The sequence below is a fragment of the Nasonia vitripennis genome, chromosome 1 (assembly GCF_009193385.2).
Source record: "Nasonia vitripennis strain AsymCx chromosome 1, Nvit_psr_1.1, whole genome shotgun sequence".
Taxonomy (NCBI): domain Eukaryota; kingdom Metazoa; phylum Arthropoda; class Insecta; order Hymenoptera; family Pteromalidae; genus Nasonia; species Nasonia vitripennis.
The window spans coordinates 8,010,850-8,038,377 of NC_045757.1; the positions used below are offsets into that span (position 1 = coordinate 8,010,850).

General features: G+C 42.7%; 2 protein-coding genes and 1 long non-coding RNA gene across 10 annotated transcripts in view; 1 reads left to right on the forward strand and 2 right to left on the reverse strand.

The window, feature by feature from the left end:
* The window catches only part of LOC100121989 (AT-rich interactive domain-containing protein 2), a 33,447-nt gene extending 22,056 nt beyond the window's left edge, over nt 1-11,391 (reverse strand). For all 6 annotated transcript variants that reach the window (XM_008218915.4, XM_032596194.1, XM_008218909.4 and 3 more), the window contains exons 1-2: nt 9,517-11,391; nt 7,960-8,053 (exon numbers count right to left, since the gene is read on the reverse strand). In XM_008218915.4, the coding sequence (XP_008217137.1) occupies nt 7,960-8,053; nt 9,517-9,632 (210 nt within the window). In that variant the 5' untranslated portion in view covers nt 9,633-11,391. The remainder of the gene's footprint in view (nt 1-7,959; nt 8,054-9,516) is intronic.
* Nucleotides 11,392-12,973: 1,582 nt separating this feature from the next.
* Nucleotides 12,974-24,618, forward strand: LOC100121969 (phosphatidylinositol 4-phosphate 3-kinase C2 domain-containing subunit beta). 3 transcript variants are annotated; one of them, XM_016990428.3, is made up of 27 exons: nt 12,974-13,413; nt 14,110-14,210; nt 14,330-14,586; nt 14,683-14,892; nt 14,975-15,218; nt 15,341-15,382; nt 15,765-16,059; nt 16,133-16,353; nt 16,425-16,533; nt 16,613-16,774; nt 17,000-17,229; nt 17,309-17,408; nt 17,481-17,900; nt 17,975-18,179; nt 18,272-18,442; nt 18,511-18,771; nt 18,846-19,034; nt 19,107-19,332; nt 19,402-19,548; nt 19,638-19,886; nt 19,958-20,394; nt 20,469-20,625; nt 21,320-21,555; nt 21,632-21,832; nt 22,765-22,961; nt 23,043-23,290; nt 23,473-24,618. In XM_016990428.3, exons 2-27 carry the CDS (start codon nt 14,208-14,210, stop codon nt 23,644-23,646), a joined length of 5,391 nt encoding a protein of 1,796 aa, XP_016845917.1. In that variant the 5' UTR covers nt 12,974-13,413; nt 14,110-14,207; the 3' UTR covers nt 23,647-24,618. The 3 variants fall into 3 exon arrangements, with proteins under 3 accessions (XP_016845917.1, XP_008217083.1, XP_016845918.1); XM_008218861.4 differs by lacking the exon at nt 15,341-15,382 and having other exon boundaries at nt 23,473-24,615; XM_016990429.3 differs by lacking the exon at nt 14,110-14,210 and having other exon boundaries at nt 13,007-13,413; nt 23,473-24,615.
* On the reverse strand, nt 21,854-22,768 carry LOC116416180. The gene is made up of 2 exons (XR_004226713.2): nt 22,323-22,768; nt 21,854-22,215 (listed from the first exon to the last, which is right to left on the reverse strand). It is a non-coding gene; the product is annotated as an uncharacterized LOC116416180 (long non-coding RNA).
* Nucleotides 24,619-27,528: the final 2,910 nt, after the last annotated feature.

Consider the following 27,528-nt stretch of genomic DNA (forward strand, 5'->3'; position numbering starts at 1 on the left):
ATGAGACTATTCAACGATTTAAAATAAACATCCAAGTCGAATCGAAATAATAAGCCATCCAACGTAATCCAACGAATAGCTACAAAGATAAGAATACCACAAGCATCGTGAAACGAGGCTTACATCGAAGACCAAGGGACTGAACTAAACTGCAGGAGAGAAAAAAAAACAGACACGAATCTTCAGAAGCGGGGGACAGCTGCCGCTTCGGTGCATTCTTCGAGTAAACGACTCCTGTCTCAACTTTGCGCGCGCCGAGCGCAGTGCCGGCGTCCCTGTCCTCATCTCTCACTTTCCCTCTGCACTGCGTATAGCATCTTCTCTCTTTCTCTTATACTATAAGCGAGACGCGACGAGAGACGATGTTATACCCTGTATGTATGTATAGAAGCAAAGGAGAGACGCAGACTATATCCCCATGAGAGTCATGCATGGCTGATATATGTATATACGGCAGGAACTTGCAGTCGAGTTTACTTTGGGAATACAATTTTACTTTTAGTTTATTTACGCTTTACTCCCAGAGACGTTCCTGGGCTAGTCGGTATTAGAAACTTTCGGGGGACACGTCGCGTCGTGAGAAAATTAATTAATCACGCGGGAGAAACATAAATCTCGAGTATCTCTAAAAACTAGTTCACTGAACAAAGGCGCATCAGGATAGTATTATATCCCCCGCAGCAGCATCCGAACACGAAAAGCGCGGAAATCCCGTCCACGTTTGTCTATCTCAACTCCCTGGAGTATCCATCCGTCTTCGCTCGTGCACAAGCAACGAGTCGCTAACGGTCTGCGCGTTAAACTCTACTGGCCATCTCTCTCTCTCTCTCTCTCTCTCTCTCGCACTGCGCGCCGCCGCCGCCGCGCCACGTTGCCACGTCTCGGCTCATCCTATGTTATAGCGTGTGTACGGCAGCAGCTCTTGTCTCTCTCTCTCTCTCTCTCTCTCTCTCTCTCTCTCTCTCTCTCTCTCTCTCTCTCTCTCTCTGCGGTTCTTTGCGATCTGTCTTCCTCCTCTCTCCGGTGAGTGTCCCTATCAATTTCGTCGCTGCTCCGATTTTTATAATAGAGAGGACGTTGTCATACTGATGGATTAGACAAACGATGTCTTTTTTTCCCCCGAGTTTCTACACTGTGAGTTTTTGAAGAAACGCTATACGACTTTATTGCTTGTCGGAGAGTCGAGAAATTTTTCAATTCTGAACGTCGTATAGACACACGCGCAAGGATACGAATGTGACTTCTGTATTCGAGGCACGTAAAAAGCTAGCAAGACCAGCAGCAGCCACCTTATAGTACATATAGCTGTGTGTATTTTACCGCTTTTCTAACGTGTACACGCACAAAGAGTCGGTGAATCGAAGCTGAATTCTTAGTACAGGAGAAACGTTCGGTTAAGGTGTGTAGTTTCGATGAAGTGCTTGGAAAATTATTGAGGCGTAAATTTTGTTAGAGCGCTAGAGTTCCAAAAGCGCGCGTGTGCATAGCTTTCACCAAATGGATAATGAATGTAAATACGCGCGATTCTTTTATTTTTCGGCGAAAAAGTGTGTGGAAACCGTTCCTAGCTTTACGGCTAGGCGTTTTACGATTTTCGACGGGTGCACAGGTATATAGTTCATAAGCAGAATTCAATATCTCTGCGTAGTCGGCGAGAACCGAAATTTCATGCCCCCGCCTGAAGCGGGACATCAAACGTTGCGGCGAAAACAACTGGAGGAATTATATTCGAGACAGAGATATACGTTAAGAAATATTTTTTTATTTGAAAATACTTTCAAAACGTGCATGCGAAATGGCAATTAACGCATTTTTACTATACAACCAAAAATAATCGAAATAGATTCCCGACCTATTGCCAAAAATGTAACCCGCTGCAGCAAAGATTGCATTCAATCACCCGCACCCATAAATGCGTCTGTCGAAAAAATTATCCACGTGACCAGTTTCCGTCGTATTTTCGTATTTTTCGCTACTTATTACTAGTTCCAACATCGATAATCGCTAATTTGCAGCAAATATTACAACACTTTCCAAACTCACAAAAATACACAAGCCAAGGCTAAAACCCAAAGTATTCCAGCTCCATCGAAGCCGATACACCGAGAACACTCGCAGAGAGGAAACGAACCGTCCACTCGGCAGCAAAGAGAAAAAAAAAAGGACCGACCAAAAATCTCTACCTATCTCTCGTCGGCAACGCAAAAACGAGAGAAAAAAGTCCTCCCTTGGCAAAGTGACCATCTCCTGCATCATTGAGCACCAACGCTACACACCTATAACGTAGAGGCGCACACACACACACACACACACACACACACACACACACACACACACACACATATATATATATTTATATATATACACACGCGCACACAAAAACGACTGCAGAAGAAGCGGGAGTAGAAGGGAAAAAGAGAGGCCCGACTCGGAGGCATCGGGCGCACACGTGTGCCAGAGAGCCGAGTATTATGGAAGGAAGGACAGATCTTCTGCGATACACATGCGGGCTACTACTGAAAACGCCATCGGTCGCTTTGTCTCACCCAATAACTCGCCGACCGAAACTTTCGTTTTCCCCAGCAAAACGTGACGAATATTCGTCTATCCATACACCAAGGCACGCGAAAACGCAGGAAAAGAAGATAGAGATCAACCACCCTCGACTCATGAAGCCATCTCGCTCTACATGTATCTTCGTGTTATACATCCTCTCCTCGGCAGCATATCAGCTTCTCTCTTTCTCTCAAGCATCGTGGCGACGTTGCCAAATATATTACACCAAGTGGTACGGATAGCTGCCGACACGGACAATTATCGCTCATTACCAAATAAACGAAGGCCTCTAAAATAGAAATCCTCTCTCGCGCGCGCTCGCGAGCGTTAGATAAGAGAGAAGCACGTACACGCGCGCTTCTCTGAGAGGAAAGAAAGAAGAGAGCGCGAGAGCAATATAAGCTTCGTCGGAGAGAGCGCAGCGAAGGATTAGAACTTTTGTTTTCCCCGTTTCGCACGAATTTGACGCGGCGGCGGCGGCGGCGGCGATGCGGGGTCTCACATACACACGAGCATGTGTATACAGTATACACGACGACGTGTGGAGGCGCGCGGCGCGCTGTTGCCGTATCGACCGAACGAACGGCTCTGCCCCCGCTACGACTAGCAGCTCGGTGGCGAATCGAGCACGGCCAAGTGCCGTAACTCTCGAGCCTGAGTGCCCCCCCGAAGATATGTATATGCTACTCTCGATGCGTGTGTGTACTCGCGCTTTGATACGTATTGCATGTGGGTGTGGGTGTGTGTGTGTGTGCGCGCGTGTACTGATACGGGGATTGGCCCAAAAATTTTTTTTTAAATATTTGTTGACTGTCGATCCTTCAAGTTTATGAGTCGGTGATCGATTATTTGAATAGAGGGGTGAGTGTAACGATTTTTTAAACCACGCATTCGTCGGTAAAGGCTTAAATTATTCACGTATCCAAGCGGCATATATTGATCACAACGAATCGCCGGGTCAAGGTCTCTGTACATAAATATTGTCGAAAGTCGTCTTGATACGTGAAAAAGTAGCTTTGAACTAGAGATTTATAGCAGACCAAAAAAATTTCGATAATCTCAAGCGAAAAGGAGCAGCTGCGATCGTGGCGCGGAAAAGTCAGTGGCACCAGTGACTCGTGCGCGCGCGGGATCATTACACCAGCGGCAGAGCGGCTGTGTTGTGTGTGGCACCTGACTCAGCAGCGTCGCGCGACTTGAATTCTTTGCCCCCCACCCTTCCCTCTCTCTACATTATAGCGCTGCAGTTTCTGACTCTATCGCGCGCGCGCGCGAAAGACATAGAATGTGCGCCAGACGTTACCCCACTCTTTAACACACACAGCGGTCCAGCAGACCTGGCCCAGACTCACTGACTGACTGACTCGCGCAGGAGCGAGTATATAGAGTGTAGTTTTTCGAAAGGAGAGGGAAAAAATGTGCTCGCGTGCGTCGGGCTTTTTCTCCTGCGCACGAGGCAGCGGAAGAAGTGGTTTGATTCTGGAATATAATCGACTGGATTGTTCGGCGCACGTTATCCGATGGGCTTGTTTCCCACACACGTTCGTTTCGCAAAAATGTCGTACCAATTGTGCTGCTGCTGCTCTTGCGTAACTTTAATAATGTCTTATTAGCGAACGAAGGCTGGACGGAATTAGCTTCAACGGGCATTTTTATCTTGATTCTGGGCGAGCGAGTGTACGTGTTTTTAAAACTGGGATGCTCGATGATTTGTTCATCCTATATGTGCGAAAAAACGACCATATAAATAAAACTTGCAAAATTCTTTAGATCATAGAAACAGTGCTAGCATATAGCAAATCGCGCGTAAACAGGGTGTGAGCGAAACGGTTGTCGATTAAAAATAACCAGCGAGGCTTTCAGGAACGAAAGTTCTCGGAACGCGTGTGCCGTAATCGATTCTATATTCGATAAGCTTTCATAAACACTTATGGTACAGTTCTGAGCCTACAACATTCGCTTGTATATTAAACCACTCGAACGTGTGCATCAGCGTCGCGACGACGACTCATCGCGTAAAACGACGCTCTGAAATAGCATAGTCGAGTTGAAAAAACTTTCCACTCTCAAAAATTCTAGCAATATTACACGACGAAACTCTCCGCGGCATCAAAGGAAGACTTTCCAAAGCGAGTCTCTCTGCGCCACGCGCGCGTCAGTTCGAAGCTCGGAAACAGAGACGGGAAGAGTAACGAGCGGATGAGGTTTTGTCCCCGGACATTTTTCAGAGCGACGCGGCCCTCGGGACAATACTAATCCAGCCGACGGGGTAATGTAATACACACGCCCAGACCGACTCTCTCGACCCATGTGTGTTCCTATACATAGTCGAGAGCGAAGAGCGAGAGGGAGTGCAATGCACGTAGTTCGAATTTGCAAAAAGGAGCGGCTCTCTCTCACTCTGTTGCCGCGCTCGACTTTTTAATAAGGACGCAGCTGAAGTTCTTTGTACGCGCGCGAAAGCAAATTCTAAATTTTGTGCCGTAGCTGCTCTTTTTTTAACGAGCCCAGGATTAAAAAAAAAACAGCGAGCTCGGCTCTTTTGAGAAAAGAGAGACGGCTCCCGGAAATTTACGTTTCAAAGCCGAAGCGTTGCGTAAAAGGTAATTATAAATTGACCCGCGCTGGCTAATTAAGAGTCGAAGTTGAAAAAGAAGAGCACGAGCTCACTGCGGCTTACGTAACGAGGTTTATGCTATTCCCGGAATTTCGACCCATGTGCTTGTAAGCTGCGCATAGAATCGAGTGAATGAAAAGGTTCGAATAAACTCGCCGAAAAAAATACGAAGCCATCGCTCTCCATTATACGCTTACAATACAAAATTTCGATAAGACGACAGCTTTATACAATCACGCGCCACCCAGCGATCTTTCCGGGCGCGTTATCTCATTCGTTCCGGCTTTCTTAGCTATCGCGCTACTGTCTCCCCCCACCTCGCGAGCTTGTTCTCTCTCTCTCTCTCTCTCTCTCTCTCTCTCTCTCTCTCTCTCTCTCTCTCTCTCCCTCGTGCGTACAGACGATGCCTCACTCTCTCTTTCGCTTCATCGCTCGCGACGACGGCGACGACGACGACGTCGACGGCTCGGAGAACCGGTGTGTGCGTCTCTCTCTTTCTCTTTCGGTTCTCTCTTACCCCCACCAGACGCGTGTGACCAGTGTGCCTCCCTCGGATGACCCTGACCTTGTGCCACTTCCGCGTTATCCTCGCGCGCGCACTCCGCTTAGGCTTAGATCAGTCTGCGGATGCCGTACACACCTGTGTATTTTTTTGAATTTTTAATCGGTATATGGAGTATTCGAAAGTAATCTGAGCACGTGCCCAGTGTATGGTGCGGTTCTATTAAAGCGTGTAATTTTAAAATTCGTAACGTACGAGATTTGATTGTTCGATCGAATCCAAAACACAAGATTATGTAAAATCTTAGGCGTGCGCGATAAAAATTTACAGTTTTACAAGTGTTATCAGGTTTGTTAAAAAACAAAATCAAAGTTTGTTTTTTATCTCGCAGAACAACTTCGATATATCCAACACACACGTGTATGTTCGTGAAGTTATAATTAGAATATTGAAAGCATCGGGTCTGAAAATACGTGAACCCGACTTGAAAATCTAAAATCATTCCCTGACTCGCGTACAGTCCCTCTTACTCGCACTTCAGCAAATCTCGATCCTTCCCCACTTCGTCTACCACACACAGCGTCTGTTTTCTTTGTATCTTTTAATTACTGAAACTCGCCTATTCTCTCTAAATCTGTTCGAGTGATTTTTTCACTCTAAAAAAGAGTAGTTCATAGAATGACTCGCCTTCGAGTGAAAACTATGAAGTCCCTATCTATAGGTTACTCGTTGTAGAGTGATTTCTATTGTTTTTGTTCGATCACTCTTTAAAGAGTAAGTCACTTGATAAGGAGCCCTCTCTTCGTCAACACGTGCTTCGTTAGAAAATGTGCAAAAGTGTTTGTTGCAGTATTTTTAACAATATAGGATGTCGACAATGATATCAAAGTTGCCTAAGGTGAGATGAAAATATATATTTACGATTCGTATGTACATACATATATGTGTATACCTATGCAATGTGCATGTATACGTGCATACATATAAAGAAATTAGGTTAGGACATTAACAATAATAACAAATACTTTGTGTTTTTAGGAAACTTTAGTGCGTGTGATGCTCTAGACTCCAACATTTTTTATCATCTCGAATGTAATTGCAATATCTAACCTCAACCATAACCTGCAAATCTAAAATCATCCTACCCATGGCAAAGAGTGAAAATATTACTCTTTTCAAAAGTTAGGAATTACTCGCGGCCGAGTGACTCAATTTTGGCGGAAAGCTTAGAGTGATTTATCACTGGTTTAGAGTGATTTTTCACTCTAAGAGATTTAGAGAGTTCACTTTCCACGGCTGCGCGCTAACTTTTCAGCGATAAAATATTTAATTTATGTCTCGGAAAAAACCTAGAATTTCTCATACACATATACTCGCGCATGAGAAAACAAAAAGTGGAAAATGCTCGCGTCAGGTGGAAAAAGCAATGTATTAACGCTGGTATCGCGCGCGATGACAAGCGTTAAATTACCGTGATCGTTAAGAACTCTTTGCAAATAAATTGAAACGGCCTCGCGAGACGCTTACACATTCATTTTACAAATTAAAATTTTAATTGCGAAGGACCTCGCATTCTCAATAATTCGGCGACGATGATAAATCTCCGCGTATACAGCTGGGCAGTCGTTGCTCTCCGAAAAGGTCTGCCGCGCGTGCACGTGTTCCTCCTCTTTCTCGCCCCTCCACTTGACTATATATATATATATATATATATATATATATATATATATATATATATACACCTATATACTACATCGACTGCCGGCATTTCTAACCGCACACGCACGAATGGAGCATGTATAAGTGTACGCACACTCGTATGGCTATGCGAAGCGCTGGAAAAAACTCACGAAATTTTTCCTTCGAACTGTTAAAGCTTTGTGAAAAAGAAGAGCGAGAGTGCAACGCGCGTATACATAGGTGTGTATATATATAAAGTTTAATGTGTTTTCGAGAGGCGCGTTGGTCGGCCGGAAGTAAGCTTCCCCTTTCGACGAGCGCGCGGCGCCGCGTCTTTTTTCCCGCGGCGACGAAACTAACCGGTCGTTTCCCCGGGCTTTTCACTGGTTATACGAGTGCGGGCTCTAAGTAGATGGGATCGATAGTGAATTTTTTTTTACGCGGTTTAGTACTGCTGTGTGTTCCTGGTTGTTTAAATTTATGTCGATGATTTTGTTCTTGTATATAAAGACAATTTTTGTGATTGCGTATATGGGGTATCCTTGAAACTGAATGACTCTTTGCTTGTGATATAGATAGTGATAAATAATAGTTTATCGCTAACCTGTATCCATCCACCTCGAGCTGTAACAACTGTGTAGAGCTTGTAGAGATCCACCTCCTTTCCGTCTATCCTTGGACATTTTTTGAACGGTGTCCTAAAACAAATTTTTTTTATTAGCACATGAGCATCCCTGGTCAAGTTATATGTCATAATACGAGATAAGGTAATGCAAGGATTGATATTATGAACGAAAGATGTGTTAATAATGCAGATATCAAGAGGAAAGGGAACCATTGTCATAGCCAAATGAACCACTCATATTATTGCAGAGACTGAGGCTATAGCTGATATGTAAGATAATTGTATGTTTAAACTGTTTCCTATATCAAGGATTGATTTATCTTATAGGAAAAGTGGTTTGATTAGTTGATGTACATTTTTCTTATTCATAAGTTATTAATGGTTTGAATATCACATAAAAATGGAAAAACTGTTAGCAAATTATAGCTTACTCTTAAGATTCTTTCATCAATTAAACCTTGTTATGCTTGATTCCAACTTTACTGAATGCGCATTCAAAATATGTATATTGTGTGATATAATGATTGAAAGTCAATACCATAATAATATCAAGATATTGGTATAAATAGCGATTTTGTCTATACTCCACAATGATTTGAACAAAGATGCTTATTAACAGAAACTGGACAACTCTCTATTTTAGGTGTAATCCTAACCTCAAAACATTAGATGATCTCACTGACTTGATTCTCTGTTCTCCCTACTCTGTTTTGTTTACCTTAATAATAGTTACTTGTTTGTTATTATCAACTGTCGACTATTGGATGTATTGAACAAAAGTATCACCTTGAATTACGTATGAATTTTTATATGCTCTCTCTAGAATACAAAGTCAACTACCATCAGTTCCCTAAATTTAAACACTGTGTAAGTGTTTTAATATCAGCATTTTTGGCATATGAAATACTTGAAACTCTACTCGGATATCACAATCCCAATCCAAAGACATTAGTTGAAATCAAGCAACAATTGACTTTGGCATCACTATAAATATGTGCAACCATAGCATTGAAATCGATCATCACGTGGTATTAACTTTCATATCTAAATAAAAGGTAATTTTTAAATAGTAATGATCTTCCTTTGTTGTGTTTCCTAGCTCTGTTTTGACAGGATTCTCACCAAGCGCTTCTGAATCCTATCTGCTTCACTAGTTGACGAGTGTATTTCAAGATATTGGTAAGCTATCAAAGTCAAAGTAGTTATTAGCTCAATACTGGTAATACTTAGATCATAAACAGATACCGCCTCTACAAGAACTCAAATTGACTATACGAATCTGACTTCAATGGCCCTAGTCAAAACGAACCCTTTTAAAAGCCTCTGAATCTTGCGCTTGATACCAAGCGAACCATTCATTGTACAAGAAGATAAATAATTATATACCTTCTCACAAACACAACTAACGCCTATAGTGCCCAATGGAGTATTCGCAAAGTTCAATGTTTTGGTCCCTGGCAAGCATGAAAATGACTCGAAGAAAGAAGAAGCATCACTGAGGGGCAAAGGGTGGCAAACTCTGAGCAGCGAACTCACCCTCTTGTGTCGTGGAAGTGATGCAGGTCCCTAATAAAGGCCTCGCGCAGCCGCTCGTAGCTGACGGGGTCCTTGGCGGCCTGCTGCTGATTAGCGGGGCTCTGCTGCAGGGCCATGTTCTTTCTCGGGTGCAGGGGGCTGCTGGCGCTGGCGCTGCTGCTGCGGCGGCGTTGCGCAGCCTCGGCTGCTGCTCTGCTTGCGGCTGGCACTGGCTATGCGCCGCCGTCTACAGGTCGCTGCTGCTGCTGCTTAGTACGGCTTCGAGGCAGACCAGGTGCTGGATGCTCCAGCAGCATCGACGGAGACGCAGCGGGGGCTGCGGCGACCGCGCGACAGCGCCGGACTCGGCCGACATCGATGGCGCCTTGTGTCCTCTCTCGCTGCTGCTGCTGCTCTCTCTCTCTCTCTCTTCACTGCACTTGGGACTTTGCACACACACACACGCGCGCACGTTTGTTATGCACACTTGGAACACGCGCGACGCGAAGCTGGAGCTATGACGACGGAGGGAAGTTCGGGGTCCGCAGCTCGCCGGCGCATCACCAGAAAAACGACGTCGTCGGAGAGCGATATAGCGCGCGCGCTCTCTCTCTCTCTCTTTCACTCACACTAGCACGCTGCTATACTGCTGCTGGCTGAGCCATCGTCACACACGGACGCAGAGAGTAGCTTGGCGCGTTTCCTTCGCAGGCAGCCAGCCAGCCAGGCGATCGCAGCGCCGCACTCGGTGCTCCGTAGCTGCGTGCAATGGGCACCGATAGCTCCGCGGAGACACGCCGAAGCTTGCCAGACTCGTTCTCTCTCTCTCTCTCTCTCTGTCTCTCGGCAGCTGCCCTCGGTGGTGGGGGGAGAGAGAGAAAAAGCTGTGAACTCTCTCGCGCTGCTCGCTGTATAGCCCCTACCTGAGCACACTGTATATGCTTGGCTCTCCGTCTTCGGCGAGACTCGATGAGAGATCGATCCTCTCGCACCTGTCACACACGCGCGCTTTTTAACCCTTTTCCTCGCACGCTCTCTCTCTACTAGGCCGCCGCCGCCGCCGCGCGCGCGCGATGCGAAATTTCTCGCTCGGCAGGCAGACAAAGTGAGCGAGAGAGACTCGCTATCCGTGCAGCAGCACACTGTGCGTATACGTTGTGCGTGTGCAGGCGCGTTTTTCTCTCTTTCCGGCGAGCGCAGCGCCCATACAGGCCACCTCGCGGCGAGCGTTTTTAGTTTGTTTTTTTTTTCTTCCACTCTGCCCTCTCTATATCTCGGGCGCACTGCTTTTCACCCTTGCGCGCGCGATGCCGCCGCCGCCGCTATGAGAGACTGTAACTTATACGGCCTAGTCTCGGCTGTTAGACACGGGAGTAGCGGCTGTCTCGTTGGACGTCTCGTTGGATGCGGATGTGACGACCTTGTTCGAGGTTAGTTTCTCCTCGTCGACGAGGTCTCCTGTTGGTCCGGGGCACGTTGTATGCAACGCGGATGACGATCGCGTTGCCTCAGCGCACTGACAACTCGAACACGAGCGACACGGAGTAGTTTTTCGGCGAAAAACAACAAACAAACGCGCTGGCGCGAGGAAAACACTGACTGCGCGACGCTGTTTCGTGTACTACACACGTATACAACGTCCACTACTGTTGATGGTGGCTGTGGTGTCGGGGAGGGGGGGGGAGGACAGAGACAGAGAGAGCGTGAAAAACGGCACTCGTCACTGCTACTGGCACCAGGAGTTAAGAGGTGTACCAGGGCCCCTTCCTTCCGCAGCGCGGCGCGCACACGGTGTATACACTGTGCCCGGCGGTGCAGTGCGTTAACTCTCTCTCTCTCTCTCGCTCCCGCTAGTCAGTCCGGGGCGCGCGAGCTAGCTGCACGCACACTGTACTCTCTTTCTCTCTCTCTCTCTCTCTCTCTTACGGCGCGCACCAATACAGTCTTGCGCACTGCACACGGATGCTCTATATATCCCTCTCTCTCTCTCTCTCTCTCTCTCTTGATGCACGGCTGCGTCGGCTGGTCTCGCCTGACGTGCGATCGTACATCAAAATGGCGGAGCCGCGGCGCGCGTGAGCTCGAGCTGTCTTGTTTGTGTTTGTGAGCGCGCTCTCCCCCCCCTCCCCACTAACCAAGTAGTGGAGTGTTGTCGGATATTAGGCTCGGCTTATATGTGCGCGAGAGAGAAAGAGCGTTGATGATGATGCCGACGATTGTTGTAGTGGGCGCTTTCTGCGCGTATCACCCCCTCCGAGTTCCGACACCCTCACGGCTCTCTCTCCGATGATGTGGGAGATTCGGATTATGCTGCAGTGTGATACTTGCGGGCGAGGAGAGGAACGTTTTTACGCTCAGCGGCGCTTCATTGTCGAGAGATGAGATGCGAGAGATGCTTTTGTTTGGAGTTGCGTGAGGGGAAGGCGTTTATTATTGTGGTTGAAGAGAGAATTCGGGTTGTTGCGCTTAGTGACAGGACCAATTGACGGCTTTACGTAGATTTGGTTTTCTTTTTACTTTAGCTTTAGGTGATCCATAATTCTCTGAGCGAGAAAATGTGCAGTTGTAATACTTATATAGGATCATTATTAGTTTAATTATAAGTTTATTAAAGTAAATAGCTACGTTTATAAAACACCGAAGCAGAGGGCGTTGCTTTATGGAAGCCAAAATTTTGTTGGGGGTGGTAGTATCGATTCTTACCTTCGGAAGATAAAGAAGATCCCCGATGAGTATTTCTTGGGAAGTATCTTTTGTAAAATTGCAGGCTAAATAGGTAAACGATGTTTCCCGTCGTTAAGTACCTTCCGTGGAATACGAAGACATCGTACGTAAAATTGACTGTACAGTAATCGAATCGAAGCCGCAACTTTTGCCTATTATAGCGCACATTCCATTCAAATGATGCATGTGTAATATCTTTACGACTTGTGCACAGTGCAAGTAACGACTTCCTTCATTAACCTTTCTATTTTCAAATTTGAAAGATATCCTAAAACTCCCTTAATTAGTAACCCTCTAACTTTATTTACAAGCGTATCGCGATATTAACTTAATAACTTGCCAAGCGATAAAATCTATAATTCCCTACAAATTCATCGAAAATCCATAACGATTGATAAACGTAGGTGTTTGTACAATCAATTATAGGTATAATATTACGAATACGGGAAAATCCTGGGGAACAAACGGAGACACGAGTTCTCCCCTGACAACGATGTAGGGTTTTTATACTTCGAAACGCAAAACTAAACATTGAAGCGATCATTAGTTTAACGAGATGAGAAACCTACACATAATCTCTAACTCGTAAATCACTCCGAAGTGTAAGTAATTCGAATTTCGAAAATTCCTCCAAAAAATCCCGACCAATCGCGTTATTTCGGAGCAGCCAACCTGCGACCAACTTTACGTCGTTCGAGCGTCGTGAAAGCGTTGCACGCGCTTCGGACTTCGCCTGTGCGTGTGTGTGTGTGCGAGTAACTACCTATCGGCATCATCGCTTCTCTCTCTCTCTCTCCCGCAAAAACGAAGCTATAATGAACAACATATGCGGAAGAGAGAGACGAAGCGAGCGCCGAGTTATCCGACAGCCGACTACTAAGGCAGCGGCCAGTGTATAGTAGTAGTATACAACAAACAGTAGCACAGCGTTGTAGAGTGAATCGGAGGAGTAGAGTATAGAGTGTAGTACGGGCGAAGAAAGAGAAGGCGAGTAGTGTATATACGGAAGATGTCACGTCTCCGAGTACATAACGGTGCAGCAGTGCCAGCAGCAGTGAGCAGTCGAGGAGCGTAGTATAGTGTCGCGAGGGACAATCGGCTGCATGGGCCTTTCCCTTTTCGGCAGCTCCGAACGTACATACAAGCGCCGCCGTTTTGCGGAGCCAGCGAGAATTCCCCGACAATAATGCCAGGGTAAGCCCTCCTCATTCATCAGCTCCTTCGTGAATGTCGTGATGCAAGATTACTCCTATATATTCGTGTAGCTTCTGTGCGACTGTGTGCGTATGTGTGGCTCCGCTTATCTGACGCGAAAAAATGTAAACAAGATTGAGAGCAGCAGCAGCAGCAGCAGCAGTAGTAGTAGCCCAGTGAGGAGCTTGTGTGGCACAGAGTAGGAGGAGACACGCTAATTTGCGTATATACGCGTTTCTTCTCTCTTTCCTTTTCCCCGATCTCCTATTCGAGATACGCGGCTGTAGTGCATATGCACCGCAGCGCAGCTCTTCTTCTGTCATTTTCGATTGTACGGCTGCAGGCCCGGAGTCGAGCTTCCCTTTTTTGGCGACATTCGCACAGAGCCCCGACTTTCGCGACGCGCAGGCTATACGTCAATTGTCAGCTGCTGCTGGGCTCTTTAAAGTTGTCAATTGCCCGAGTCACACTTTTTTTTCATTCTTTTTGACAGACCAACTGTATAGAGTGGTTTGACCAGTTTATGAATGTGACTTTAAAGCGCTCGAAATTGCACTAGCCTTTGTTCAAAATTCGCGTACTGTGCGTGTGTTTGTTCTTTGTACACTGTGTGTGTGTGTGTGTGTGTGGTTCATTGTACTTTGCAGTCTTTTGTGAAGTAATTGTTGCATAAGTTTTATTGTTTTGACTCTGCAGTTTGTAGAGGTTTCGCTTTACCGCTCTGGAGAAAAGTTTGCTGATTAATCAGGCAACTGGTAAACCTGCATAGATGCAAGAATGAAAGCTGCTCCAAAATGGTAATCTTGCATAATATCGGAATAAGACATTTTTCTTCTTATCAGGAGTCAGTTAAGGGTTATCTATTTTCAGAGCAATATGTATTGCACAACTATATTGTTTTCTTTATTTCATGCAGATGTCGAGCTATAATAGGAATGCAACCACCCAGCGAACAGCAGCGGTGATTGACTATGACCGGCAGTTCCAAGAGGATTTGGAGCGGGCACAGGCCCTCAGTTTAGAGAGTTTGGCATTAGAAAAGTTTCGACTGCAAAAGCAACAGACTCAATATGGCAATAATTGCACTCTTGAAACTCACATCAGTCAGAGCACAAGCTCTACTACTATCACTAGTAGTAACACGTCTGAAACTGATGGTTCCATCAATGAAAAGTAAGTGAAATTAAATGATTTTGTTTTTTGAACAAAAACTTTTGAGTTCATAAATTTGAAGCAGTTTGTATTCATATAAAATTGACTTATTTTTAGTAAATTTCAATTGAGGAGCAGACCCAGGCCTGGTAGCAATACAAGCCAATCTAGAAATGCAATGATTGTACAAATTCAGCCTCCTCCAGTTCCATGTAGGAGAAACTCGGCAACGAATCAGACTCAATCCGCTGATTTAATTAATTTCACAAGTCCTGTTAAGCAAGATAGTTTATCGGAATATTGCTGTGCTCCACCTCCATTGCCTTCGTAAGTACAAAATGTGTTTCAAGTTCAACCACATTTTTTATCAGTACAAAATATTGAAAAATTAATGTATTTTATATTTTAGAAAAAATATAATAGAACCAAAATGGGAAAATCATCCAGCACTACTGAGAAAAAATTCTCGCGTATCAAGAAGCAATAGTTCAGCAGCGGCATATCAGACTACTGACTTCAGATATAATCATTCAGCTCCTATACCTGGACCAAAATGTTCAACTGCACCTTGCACACCAGGAACACCTGGAATCAGTCCTGTTTTAACGAGAACTAGCAATGTTAGCAACAATATACCTGATATTGTTCCACAGGTAACGAAATTCAACCGCTACAATCAATTCTTTGAAAATTATAGTATTGTGTTAAAATAAAGTTGGTTCTATGGATTATATTAGGAATACCTGGTTATAATGTAAATATTTTATAATTCCAGCCTGCCTGGAATCCATACACTTTTAAAACTTATATACTTCAGGTATTACACTAGCTCCTTGCAGCCAATAGAAGCTAGAAGTTTGCTGTGAGAGATGCTCATCATCATCCAAAATATAAATACCTAACTTTTATAATACATTAACTTTCTCAATCACGTTTTTGCAAGCCTTACATGCATATATGTGCGATCTTGATAAAGATTGCTGATTAATTTATTTTGCTAATACTTTTCGTTTTGTTCGTGTACGATTTAGCATCATACTTCACCTATTCACTGTATTTATCGAAGCTTTTTGCAAGCAAAGATTCAGAATATTTATAGAAGACTTTCGTAAATCTTCTTATTAACTAGCCTAGCGAAGACGATCGCGTAATAGACATTGCATATTCATCGTTATTTGACTCGCTTCGCGCTTTTCCAGATTCCACCATTGCCAGCGAATTACCGACCGGCAATCGCACCTCCACCGCCGGCGGTGCCGAACAACGTTCCGCAGTTAACGTATCCGACGCCGGACGACAAGAAGCTGAGTGTCTTGAAGGTCATCGAAAAGAAACCCAACAGCAATTTAATAGACTTAAGCGTCTTCGAGCACATTGAGGATAAAACGAACGTTCGAGTGAGTGTCCTTGAGGCGTTCGATCCTCTTCTAATTAAAACTTTCAAGACTGATGAGCCCAGGGAAGAAGCTGCTGCCACCAAGGGTTCTACCGATGGTATTTATATAGTTTATTTATTTTACTCTTTGCAACGACGTTATATAATAATCTGTCATGGATTATTTTACAGATACCAGTTCACAAATGGAAGGATCTGTTTATGATCCTTTTGATCCATTTGATTACATGTACAGCACAAGCGAAACCGTCAATTCAGATCCAGTATATGCGGCCGTTGATAAGTCGACGAAATCACCAGCAGTATCCCCAGCAGCGCCTCCACCCTTACCACCTAGAAATTCGTCTGCCTGGAATACGATTGAAAGAAGGAGAACTTCTTTGGATAGAAGAGTAAAGAAATTAAATTTTAATATTGATGCTCTGAACAGTAGTATTTTAAACAATGTTTTTTATTTTTATAGCAAAAAAGGCAGACTCGATTGTACGAAAATGTTAACGTGGTCAAAGCAAGGGCCTCATTGCACGACTGCGATTTAGTAGCTTTTCACAAGATGGTCAAATCAGTTAGAGGTATGCGATTTGCGCTTCACGATGAATTAATTACATGATTACGCAACTTTATGAATTCATTAAAACTATATTTTTATAGGAGAATTTCCGTTCAACGATCCAAGTACGAATATCGGACACGTTATTAGTCCAATGATGGAAAGTTCGTATCCTGAAAACACCAGTATAAAGTTAATAGTGCATTCAAAAATGTCGAGTGAGGGAAAAGATTGCACGCCGTCCATATCATTTACGTGCGACGGTTGGTATTACATTAAGATAGTGTATAAATGCAAATATTTACGGACAAACGTTTCCTGGTAGAAGTTATGCAATCATTACGCAATCATTCATACATTTTATTATAAAATTTTTTTACCTCGCGCAACGAAATAAAAGTTGCTGGCTTTTGTTCGTAATATTTACTTGCTATAATCAGCTCGATGCATCGATTTCAGAAATATTAAATATGACTTTCTTCTTTTAGTTAACTGTAGCGTAGAACACGTTATTTTCAACGTGGCTTGTTCACTTGAGGATGAAGACACGGTTAATGCCGAAAAGTACTGTCTCAGAGTTTGGGGGTTGGCGGAATATTTGGCTCCTAATACCACTATCGCACAATATGAATACGTCCACCAATGCATTAAGCTAGAAAAGGATATAGAATTAGCTCTTGAAACGAAAGCTCAAATGAAGGTATCAATCGCAAGAACTGTAAGTACTATCAATGTTCAAAAAATCCCTCAATATTTCCACTGCATGCAAAATACTATAACCATATTCGTACTTTCAGTTACAAGATGATAATAGAGACCAATGCCTTAAATTAGAGGATATTCTGCCTAACGAACCTTTACAACCCATTTCCTACGATACGCTTCTTATTTTATTGGGTGAGTTATAAATCAATAATGTGCTCGTAAAAATTCAAGAGCCTATTTACATCCTTTCTCTTTTATGTTTAGAAACTGTCGAAAAAGAAATGGAACGAGTTGAAAGTACGGCAGCACAATTAGCAACATCAAGTCACGGCTCGAGTCTTCTTCCTCAGCTGCAACCGCGAGGCGTCGTACAAACTGTGAAAGCAGTTTGCGCACTAATGGGCAACATCGAGACGTACGAAATCACCGAAGCAGTCGATAACTTTGTGAACGCATGCTGCAAATTTTTACCGCAGATGCATACCGCAAATATCGAATGTAAGAAACCTGAAATCCTTCACGAAGACGGTGATTACTCGGTGGTTACACTTAGAACCAAATTCCCGGATGTTATATCGACACATTGTAACAAAATTAGAGACGCGGTACAGGATCTTGTCGAGACATACTGTCATGCTTTCAGAGTTGACTTTCAACTCAGCAGTCGAGGAGAATATCCTACAAGTAAGAATACTGGCTTACAATGATTTACTTAAATTGTTTTCAGAACTCATCAAGATGAATTCTTTTGTTCGCAGATACTTTAATCTCTTCTCAAGTGATAGATACAGTTTTAGTAAGAGTTGGCGCGCTGCACAGATTGCCGAGCTCATGGAAGCATGACGACTACATTGTAGCTGCGCAAATTTTTCACGGTACTAGACCAGTTGGTAATCCCGTACTATCCGAACCAATGACTGCTGGTCACTCTAATTTTTATCCAAAAATTTTGTTCAATTCATGGTAACTTTACGTATTATAACAATATTTATTGGTTTTTTCAACATTACTCGTAGATATATTAATGAAAATATGATGATGCATTCGTAAAATAGGCTGGAATTCCGAGGATTGAGTGTGTGCCAAGTTCCAAGGGAAGCTCGATTGGTGCTTGTAGTGTATGGTCGAACCCAGCAGCCAGTGGATCACGAATCAAATTCAGCTGAAAGCTCTATGGAAAAGGAGGAGCTGGGATGGGGCGCTATACAATTTTTTGACTATGATGGGTAAGAGATTATCTCTAATATTAAGGAATGCATGCTAAAAGACTGTTCGTTAACCAAATATTTTCCAGGGTAATGAGCCAAGGAAGCTTTTTCTTATCGCTTTGGCCAGCTGTCGCTGATAAAAGATTGGGTCCTGCGCCGGCCCCTGGGATTCATCCGCACGGCGATACGCATCCCATCATTGGCTTAGAACTTCCAGATTATGGTGGCAAAGTGCTATTTCCGACAGAGCTACGCGATCACGACATTGAATCTCTCGATTTCAATTCATTGGATCGAAACACGCAAGAACTGCTCACGTATATTACAGAACAAGATACTTTTTCGAGGTAAGTGACCCATCTTGGAATTTAATATTTGCAGGATGTGTAAGTCATCCAATTAATGTTCATGATTTTCACAGACCGCCAATCGACGAACGAGAAATCTTATGGGAGAAAAGGCATTACTTACACGAAAAGCCTGAAGCATTACCAAAAGTTCTTCTGGCGGCTCATAGCTGGGACTGGGCATGCTTGCCTGATTTACATGCTTCTCTTCGAGTCTGGAGTCCGCTTCCGCCAGTTCAAGCTCTTCAATTACTATTGCCATGGTATGTAATACGGTTATACGATTGACGTGGCTTTTCATATAAATTGTATGATGACTTTATTCTCTTCTCCAGTTTCCCAGATATGAAAGTTAGAGAATTAGCTGTTAGTCGAATACGAGAGTTAACTAACGATGAGTTAGTTGATTACTTGCCTCAATTGCTTCAAGCGCTCAAACACGAAACATATGAAGCATCGCCACTCGCAAGATTTTTATTAGAAAGAGCTTTATTGTCGCCTCGTGTAGCACATCATATTTATTGGTTGTTGAATCAAGCTTTACCCGGTCAGAGCCCTCAGGTAATAAGCATATATTATCGATTACGAGTAATAAAAAATGTCATTTAATTTTTATTTAAAATTTTTTAGAATTCTTCGGAAATTTCTTTGGGAGACGACAAGAGTTTAAGTTTTGCTCGATATCATCGAAGATTACAATTGATGCTTCGTGCTCTACTTGCAATCATTGGCGATGCTTTGCGAAATAGTTTTATGGCGCAACAATTCCTTGTTAAAGTAAGTATAACTATTAATTTACTCGTGCTTTACGACTGACATTCTGTGGAAACCGTAGTAATGTTACATTTGTGATATTGCCTTCTCAGAATCTTCATGAGGTCGCAGAAAATATCAAGACAACCAAAGAATCGTTAAGGCTCGAGGCACTCAAAGTTGGTTTACAAAATATAAACTGTCAATTAGTCGAAGACGAAGGAACGTGCTTACCCCTGTCTCCAAGTCGACAAGTCATCGGGATCAATGTTCAAACTTGTTCTTACTTTCCTTCATTTACGTTACCGTTAAAAATAAATTTTGTTGGATGCGATAATGACACAAGTCCTGCAATTTTCAAGGTTTGGACATCTTTTTGTTTAATTCTATTTGCCATTCAACAGGAAAGTTTATATATTTTATTCTATCTCAGGTCGGCGATGATCTACAGCAAGACATGTTAACGATCCAGATGGTCCGTATAATGGACAAACTTTGGCTTAAGGAAGGACTTGATCTCAAAATGGTTACATTTGCATGCGTGCCTACGGGATTCAAGCGAGGCATGATCGAGATGGTAACCAATGCCGAGACTCTGCGTAAGATCCAAGTAGAATTTGGTCTTACTGGATCGTTCAAAGATCGACCGATAGCCGAATGGCTGGCCAAGCACAATCCATCGGAACTAGAATACGAGAGAGCTGTGGAGAACTTTACGGCTTCCTGTGCAGGCTACAGTGTAGCAACGTATATTCTGGGTATCTGTGATAGACATAACGACAACATAATGTTAAAAACCTCAGGGCATTTGTTTCACATTGATTTTGGCAAATTTTTGGGCGATGCACAGATGTTTGGTAACTTCAAGAGGTATGCTTCAATCGTAATTCGAAAGTACTTTTGAAAATTAGGTTTCATTTTATTTACGGATTTAAACGTTTTAGGGATCGAACTCCGTTTGTTTTGACTTCAGATATGGCATACGTTATTAACGGAGGAGATAAACCTTCGGCAAAGTTCCATCATTTTGTAGAACTGTGTTGCCAGGCGTTCAACGTAGTCAGAAAACATGGAAATTTAATCTTACATCTATTTGGTTTGGTAAGTCAATGTAAATTTATTTGCATGCCTTTAATAATTTGCAAATAAAAGTATCTTTGCATTATTATTTGAAATTAAATATTAGCGAGAGTTTAAAATTTGCATTAAAACGTTAAATTGCCATCACTACTAATCTTCAGCCAAACAATGAAGGTCTTCGACCACAAAAGCGGGAAAAGGCTTGCTATCAATGCTTATTATTATCTCGGTGCCTGGACCACAATCGCCAAGCCGGTTGTTTTTACACAATTCGTTTATCATTCATCCTCTGTTCTCGTGCGCGTTTAGACATAGAGAATCGCAACGCATAAAATATGATTTGCAAATAGAATGTATCAAAGATGCTTAAAAATATTCGTAAAAACGTAATTTACATTAAAAATCTATTAAAGTAAATGAGTGTGTGCGTAAAATTTTTTCATTAAAATAAAATTCGTACATAATAAAAGTAATACGAGGTTGTAGTCAATAACAACAAATACACAAGACTGATTAAACGTAAAACGTGAATCTAAATATAAAGTATAAAGAACCACAAATGAACAAAACAACATATCGGAGACAAGCGATTAGTAAACGGGAAATGCCGTCATCTTTCGTGCGTCCTAAAAAATCTCCGAACTCGCTGGACCTCGCAAGCGATTCCAACACCACACGAGCCCGAGTAATGAACGATTACATGACAAATTCGCAGATGACAACTTCAGGCATACCAGGTGTCACGATGGATGCTGTGAGTTACGTCCAACGCGCACTGCTACCCGGCCAGACGAATCCAGAGGCGGCAGCAACATTTGCCCGGATGATCGAGAGTTCACTCAAGAGTTGGTTCACCCAGTTTAACTTCTTTCTTCACAACTTGGCGCAGCTCAGATTCTCCGGCGAACACAACGAGGGCGAATTGCTGTCGTTCATACCTCGTACCTATACGTTAGTAGAAAATAATCTTAGCACTACAAGTTCTATTAATTTTTTTACGTAATAACACTTGTATTGTTGTTTTTAGAATGCAACAAGAAGGGCAACTGACAAGTGTGCAGGTTCACGGATACCAAAAGAGATACGATCCGGAGAAGTATTACATGTACATTCTGAAGATCCAAAGAAAGGGCCAGACCGATCCTACCTACCTCTTTAGGTCGTACAAGGAGTTCTGCGAATTCTATCAGAAGCTGTGCATACACTTCCCTCTTGCCAAAGTAGCCAGGTGAGAAAAAGAATTGTTTGATTTTCAGAAATAATACATTTTATTTTCGAGTACAAAGAAAATCATAAAAAAGCGTTTGCGTTACAAAAAAAGTCTTGGGTACTTATTCATTTATAGTTTTCATCGTGTTACTTTTTGATTCTTCCTCATTGGTTGAGGAACTCTCCGATTTTCCATTACCATTAACTCGTATGGTTGAAGCTACTGATCGGTTTTCCACAGAACTTTCAGGTTCAGTGTGTCCTTTGCCATTCTTTATCACGTTCCAGTAGCTTAAATGCTCGAAAGTCCGGTAAAAGCCGTCGCTTTGGGACGTGAACGCCGTATTTTTATCGACGTCAAACTGCTCCTTGCCGCACGATAGACCCATTTTATATCACGATCTGTCAACAGACAATATTTTTCTGTTGTACAATGCCGAAATTTTTGTAACATTTATGTTTAGAATTTTAATAAATTATAATGACTGATTAGTAGGATTTTTTATAACCTGTTACGTTATTTTCACAGACGTATTAGTCTTGTTTTACTAGGCGCATCAAATGATTTTTTTAAAATGTTACTTTAAAAATCGAATCTCAAACTTTTTTGCACCGAATCTTCCCTATCTTATACATATTCATAAATATAAATTAAAATTTCACATTTCAAACTTGAGTTTTTGTCTTGGGCAACTTTTTGCGCTCTGCTTTCACGTTTAACGACTCAATCACACATATCTTTATCCCGTGATTTCTCCAATTTTTTATCTAATCGGATAAAATTATCTTATCAAGTATGTCTTTACGAGACATACATTTATCATTTGAAAACTTCAATACTGATTAAAAGAAGTATCGTTAATTTAAATGGTATCTGTATCAGTAGCTTCATTCAATCAGGTGTTGTATTTTTGTAAAAATAGAAAATGATATGATAATTTGTTCGCATAGTTTGCCCAGTGGAATGAGTGTCGGACGATCCAACATCAAACAAGTTGCTGACAAAAGACGCGCCGATATAGAAAAGTTCCTTTCGAGTCTTTTTAAAATGGCTCCGGAGATTTCGCAAAGCGATCTCGTTTACACGTTTTTCCATCCACTATTGCGGGATCAACAAAATGCTGACATTCATCTTAGAAAAGTCAAAGGTACTGTCAAAAAGCTGAAGTATGAGCAATCGTAAGAGAAATGATTTTTGTTAATTAAAATGCACGAATTACAATTTTTAGTGGGAAATTGGTGGGTAGAAAAGAAAGTCAGAGAAAACGTCCAAAGTGGCCAGATAAAGTTGTCTCTTCACTACACTCGCGGTACGCTATGCGTGATGGTCTATCATGCCCGAGGATTACCAAAAGTTGCGAATGCCCAAGAGCCCAACACCTACGTTAAAGTATACTTGAAGCCAGATCAAACAAAAGCCACAAAGCGCAAGACCAAAGTTGTGAAGAAGAACTGCCATCCGTCCTTCATGGAAATGGTGAGTAGTTTGTTTTTATTCATGAGATGAAAAACGTGAATCATGGTATGCGTGAATCATAATTTTCTAGCAAATATTTTCAAAGCAATTTTATTTAAACATCGATTATCTTACAAAACCTGATTATCGAAAAATTCATCGCAAAATAAATTATTGAAATCTTTTTTTAAATTGGCGATCAGTTGGAATACCGGATGCCGCTAGAAGTAATCAAGGATAGAACGTTGGAGGCAACAATCTGGAACCATGACACTCTTCAGGAGAATGAATTTTTAGGAGGCGTTCGCTTACCGCTCAACCGAATAGATCTAACGAATGAAATAGTCGAATGGTTTCCGCTGGGCGGCCTTCGATAAATAACTGCAATCGGGCGGCAGTATTCAAGGTCTGTTCTTTTTTTAATAAGGCTGTGGTGAGATTTTGAAGATGATGATCATGATGAAGACCTAGATTTTTTTTGTACGAGGTTTAATTGATACGCACAAAGCTGAGATACGGAAATCAACGAATGATCGCACCAAGTAAACAAATAGAAATGAAAATGATATTTTAAATCGCGTGATACAATCGTTGTTTATGCACGATTCCATCACATTTTATACATGTATTTAAAAACAAACGTGCAAGCTACTTTAACGCTTAGTGGAATTATGTAATTGTGATTTATACAAAAAGAAAGCTTATATACTGCGAAAGAATTTTACGCATCCGTTCAAGTAAGATGAATTTTGTAAGTTTGAATCTAATTAATTTATTCAAAATGCTTCGATTTCTTTTTTTACGATATATTATCGGAAATAATGAATTGTACATAGATTTTTCAATAATGAATTTTTCACTGCTTTAGTAGCGGTAGAATTGTAGTCTTAATATTAAGGCTGCGATTATGAGTCCAAAAAGCGATATTTCTCACTCGTAATTTTTAATATATTTTAAAAGTATATTGCCTACAAGTATGCACGTCTTGATACCAAAATGTCCTCGCGTTCTGTATGTACCGTAGCCTTTACTTTTAACCCCAAAAGTATATAATGTATTATTAATATATTTTATTTGAACCGTCTTATTTTGTCACTACCATATACACTTATGGTTAATCATTTTTGTAAATTTTAGTTTTATCATTTTCTAGCACTATTATATGATTTCTATTCTAATTGCTATATATCATCATCATCCTCATTATTTAGAATATTATAATATTATTTTGCGCTCTATATAAAGAACTGCGTTTATGTATTATGATATCTGAGCAATGAATCACATTTGTATGTCATTTATTTTTGTCGATCCAATTAAATGATGAATAAATTTAATACTTTGTATGTTTTATCGCTCTTTTACTATTTTCTGAACCGTAGAATAAGAAATTCCAAATAAAAACGAATTTTTCACAAGTAGACTATGTCGAATACTCGTGATCAGCGTGCCTAATGGCACCATTAGAGAACACAAGAATATTACTTACGTCAAATTTATTTTGTATATTTTTCTATCGCTAACAATATTCTTTTGCGAGTAGACTGAAATTATTGAAAAAAAGCATTTACCTGAAATTATTAGAGCGCATGGAGGGGGAACAAGTGATGAGATAAAACGTGCAACTGCCAAATGAGTTGCGGTGTTTAGCGCGTTACACGGATTAAGACGCTTCGTAGTACAACGAAGAATCAAAAGCCAAAACGAATGTAGGTCTGATTGTTGGAGATAGTTTGGTAATGTAAAATTTCAAATTTCGTACTTTTGTGTACAGTGGTGCCACCTCACGCCAGAATTTCAACTAAAAAACCTCGTCCATTGGTATACCAGACAGGCCAAGTTGCCAAGAGATGTCGGGACTGACTCTAACATCCGGTGCCCAGCGCGAAAATTCTTTGTACTTGTATTTGTTAAAAATGCTTGAATCAAAGCTTGAACGAAAAATTGATAACAAGGGCTTTCAAAGTTACAAATAAACTATTTCAAATTCAACCACACGTACACAAGAAAGAATCAACCACGCACAACAGTCCAACGATCAAAATATTTGGGCCGGCACTCGAATTTCAAAAAGTCCACCTAATTGACGCTAAGACCTCTCTCGATCTATACCCGCCTCCGCACTTGCACGCTTTCGACGCGAGTAATCGCTTCCGGTCGATCTTCCAAGCAACCTGCGCTCGAATAGAAAAGCCCTTTCAGGTGCTGACCGTCGCGTGAAGGGTTGTAGTGCCACAACACTGTATACCCTTTATCCACACGCACACAGGGCGCTTTAACGAGATCAAATCGTCGCACAATGCGGGACGGGTTGTACTGTATGGATTTAAAATTTTCGACGTAGAAATAGGCACAAAGTGTTTCGCGATTGGAGATGCACCGATATCCACAAGCATAACGCGCGCACAAAGAGCATCGATCGAATCTACAATACATTCGCACGCACTGGCATTGTCGGGCTGAAAATACATGCGGAGGAATATAATTATTTGAAAAGAATTCGCCGGTTATGATAAGAAGCTCGAGAAGAAGAAATGCTTCGGGAGGAAGAGAAGCTGCGGGACGGACGGGATACTTTCTTATTTCCCCCGCGCGCGCACAAAGACTTTCAATTTCTCTACAGGCCTGGGCTTTGATATATTTTCGCCGACGACCGAAGGGTCCTTCTCTCTCTCTCTCTCTCTCTCTCTCGCGTTTTTATTCGGCCGCAGGGCTTCCCCGTCCACCACTCGCTCCTCGGAAATATCGCCCGGAGTATACGCGCAGGAGGAGAGTGAAAATTAAAAGAACGATTTAAAAAAATAAAAAAATTATTTAACGACAACAAAAGCGCCGCTCGTCGTTGAACGAGAAAATCGCCTCGGCGTAACGACGCCCCCGGAAAAAGGATGTATATCGGTATACGAAGCTTCTTAGAGGCGCGGTCCTAGCTCTAATGCAATAATTCGCAAACGAGTCGACTGATCCGTATACTCTCGGCGTAACAACTCGTTGAGAGAGCCGCGTATCGATCCATATCTCGCGGCTCTCCTACTCCAAAATAAATCGCATTTCGCACTCCAGTAGTAACCGAGAAGAGAATAAGAGAGAGAGAGAGAGAGAGAGAGAGAGAGAGCGGAGAGGACATTAAGGACACGGCGGGCATTATTTAACGAGGCTCAAAAGCGGAGCACATTAGCCGAGAGTAAGGCTACTGGAGCGTGCGCGACCGGCGCCCGGAGATCTTCGCGGGGACACGCTGCCCGGAAGGAAGGAAGAGGTATAGGGATTTCAAAGGGACACGCTGCTTTACCAGCGTTGCACAAGACTCTCCCGATAGAGATCTGTCATCCTTTGTCTCGAAATCGCTCGATTCGCGTTCTACACATCCGCGCACCTTGAGTTTTCGCATAAGACTAGAAAAGACAACACATCGGCCAAACATTGAAAATCGCTGTAAGCACAGTCGAGAGGTAAAATTGCGAAAAATTGCGAAACGAGAGCCGCAGCCGTGCGTCTCCGAGCTTATCCTCTAATCCGAGTATCCTATTTCCAAGAGAGAGAGAGAGAGAGCCGGACGTCTACAGAGTCCGCATCATGATCTCTGGCCGTCCGCCGACGCTTCGGCTGTGTTCTCAGCGGCGGGCGGCTGATGCTCTTGACACCAAGCCTACTCGGTATACATTATATCGTATCGTTCTACAGAAGCGCCGACGACGACGCGCGGATCAATGGGAGGAAAATCCTTGTTTGGGAAAAACAGCGGATTCTTGCGACAGCGGGAGACACGTTAGCGATCGCCGCTCTCGGAATGGCATATACTCTGTGCAGGGTAACCCCCAGGGCTATTGTTCTTTTGCCGTAGGTACGGCGCGCTGTATAATCCGCCGCGGAAATCGAGCTGTTTGCAAAGCCGAGGCACACGCTAGAAAGAGCGAGAGAGTGAGAGGGGGGGGGGGGGGGAGTGGGAGAGGTATGGAGGCAACGGGAGGCTTCTCTACTGATGCTGCTTCTTATCACCACATTTTTTGAAATCTCGTTCGAATTTCAATTTCGTACTGATAGATTTTTAAACAATCCGTTCGACGCCAGCCGTCGATGTGCAATACAAAAGCATCGGAATAATCTTCCTCCTCTCAGATCTAAGCCGCGCGCGTCTTCTGCCCATCTAATACGCGTATACATACATCCATACACAAGAGAGGCACACAAAGCCCGATGTTTGCAAACTCTGCGCAAGGAAGAAAAAGGCTTGCCCATAGCAGCTCTCTCGCTCGCTC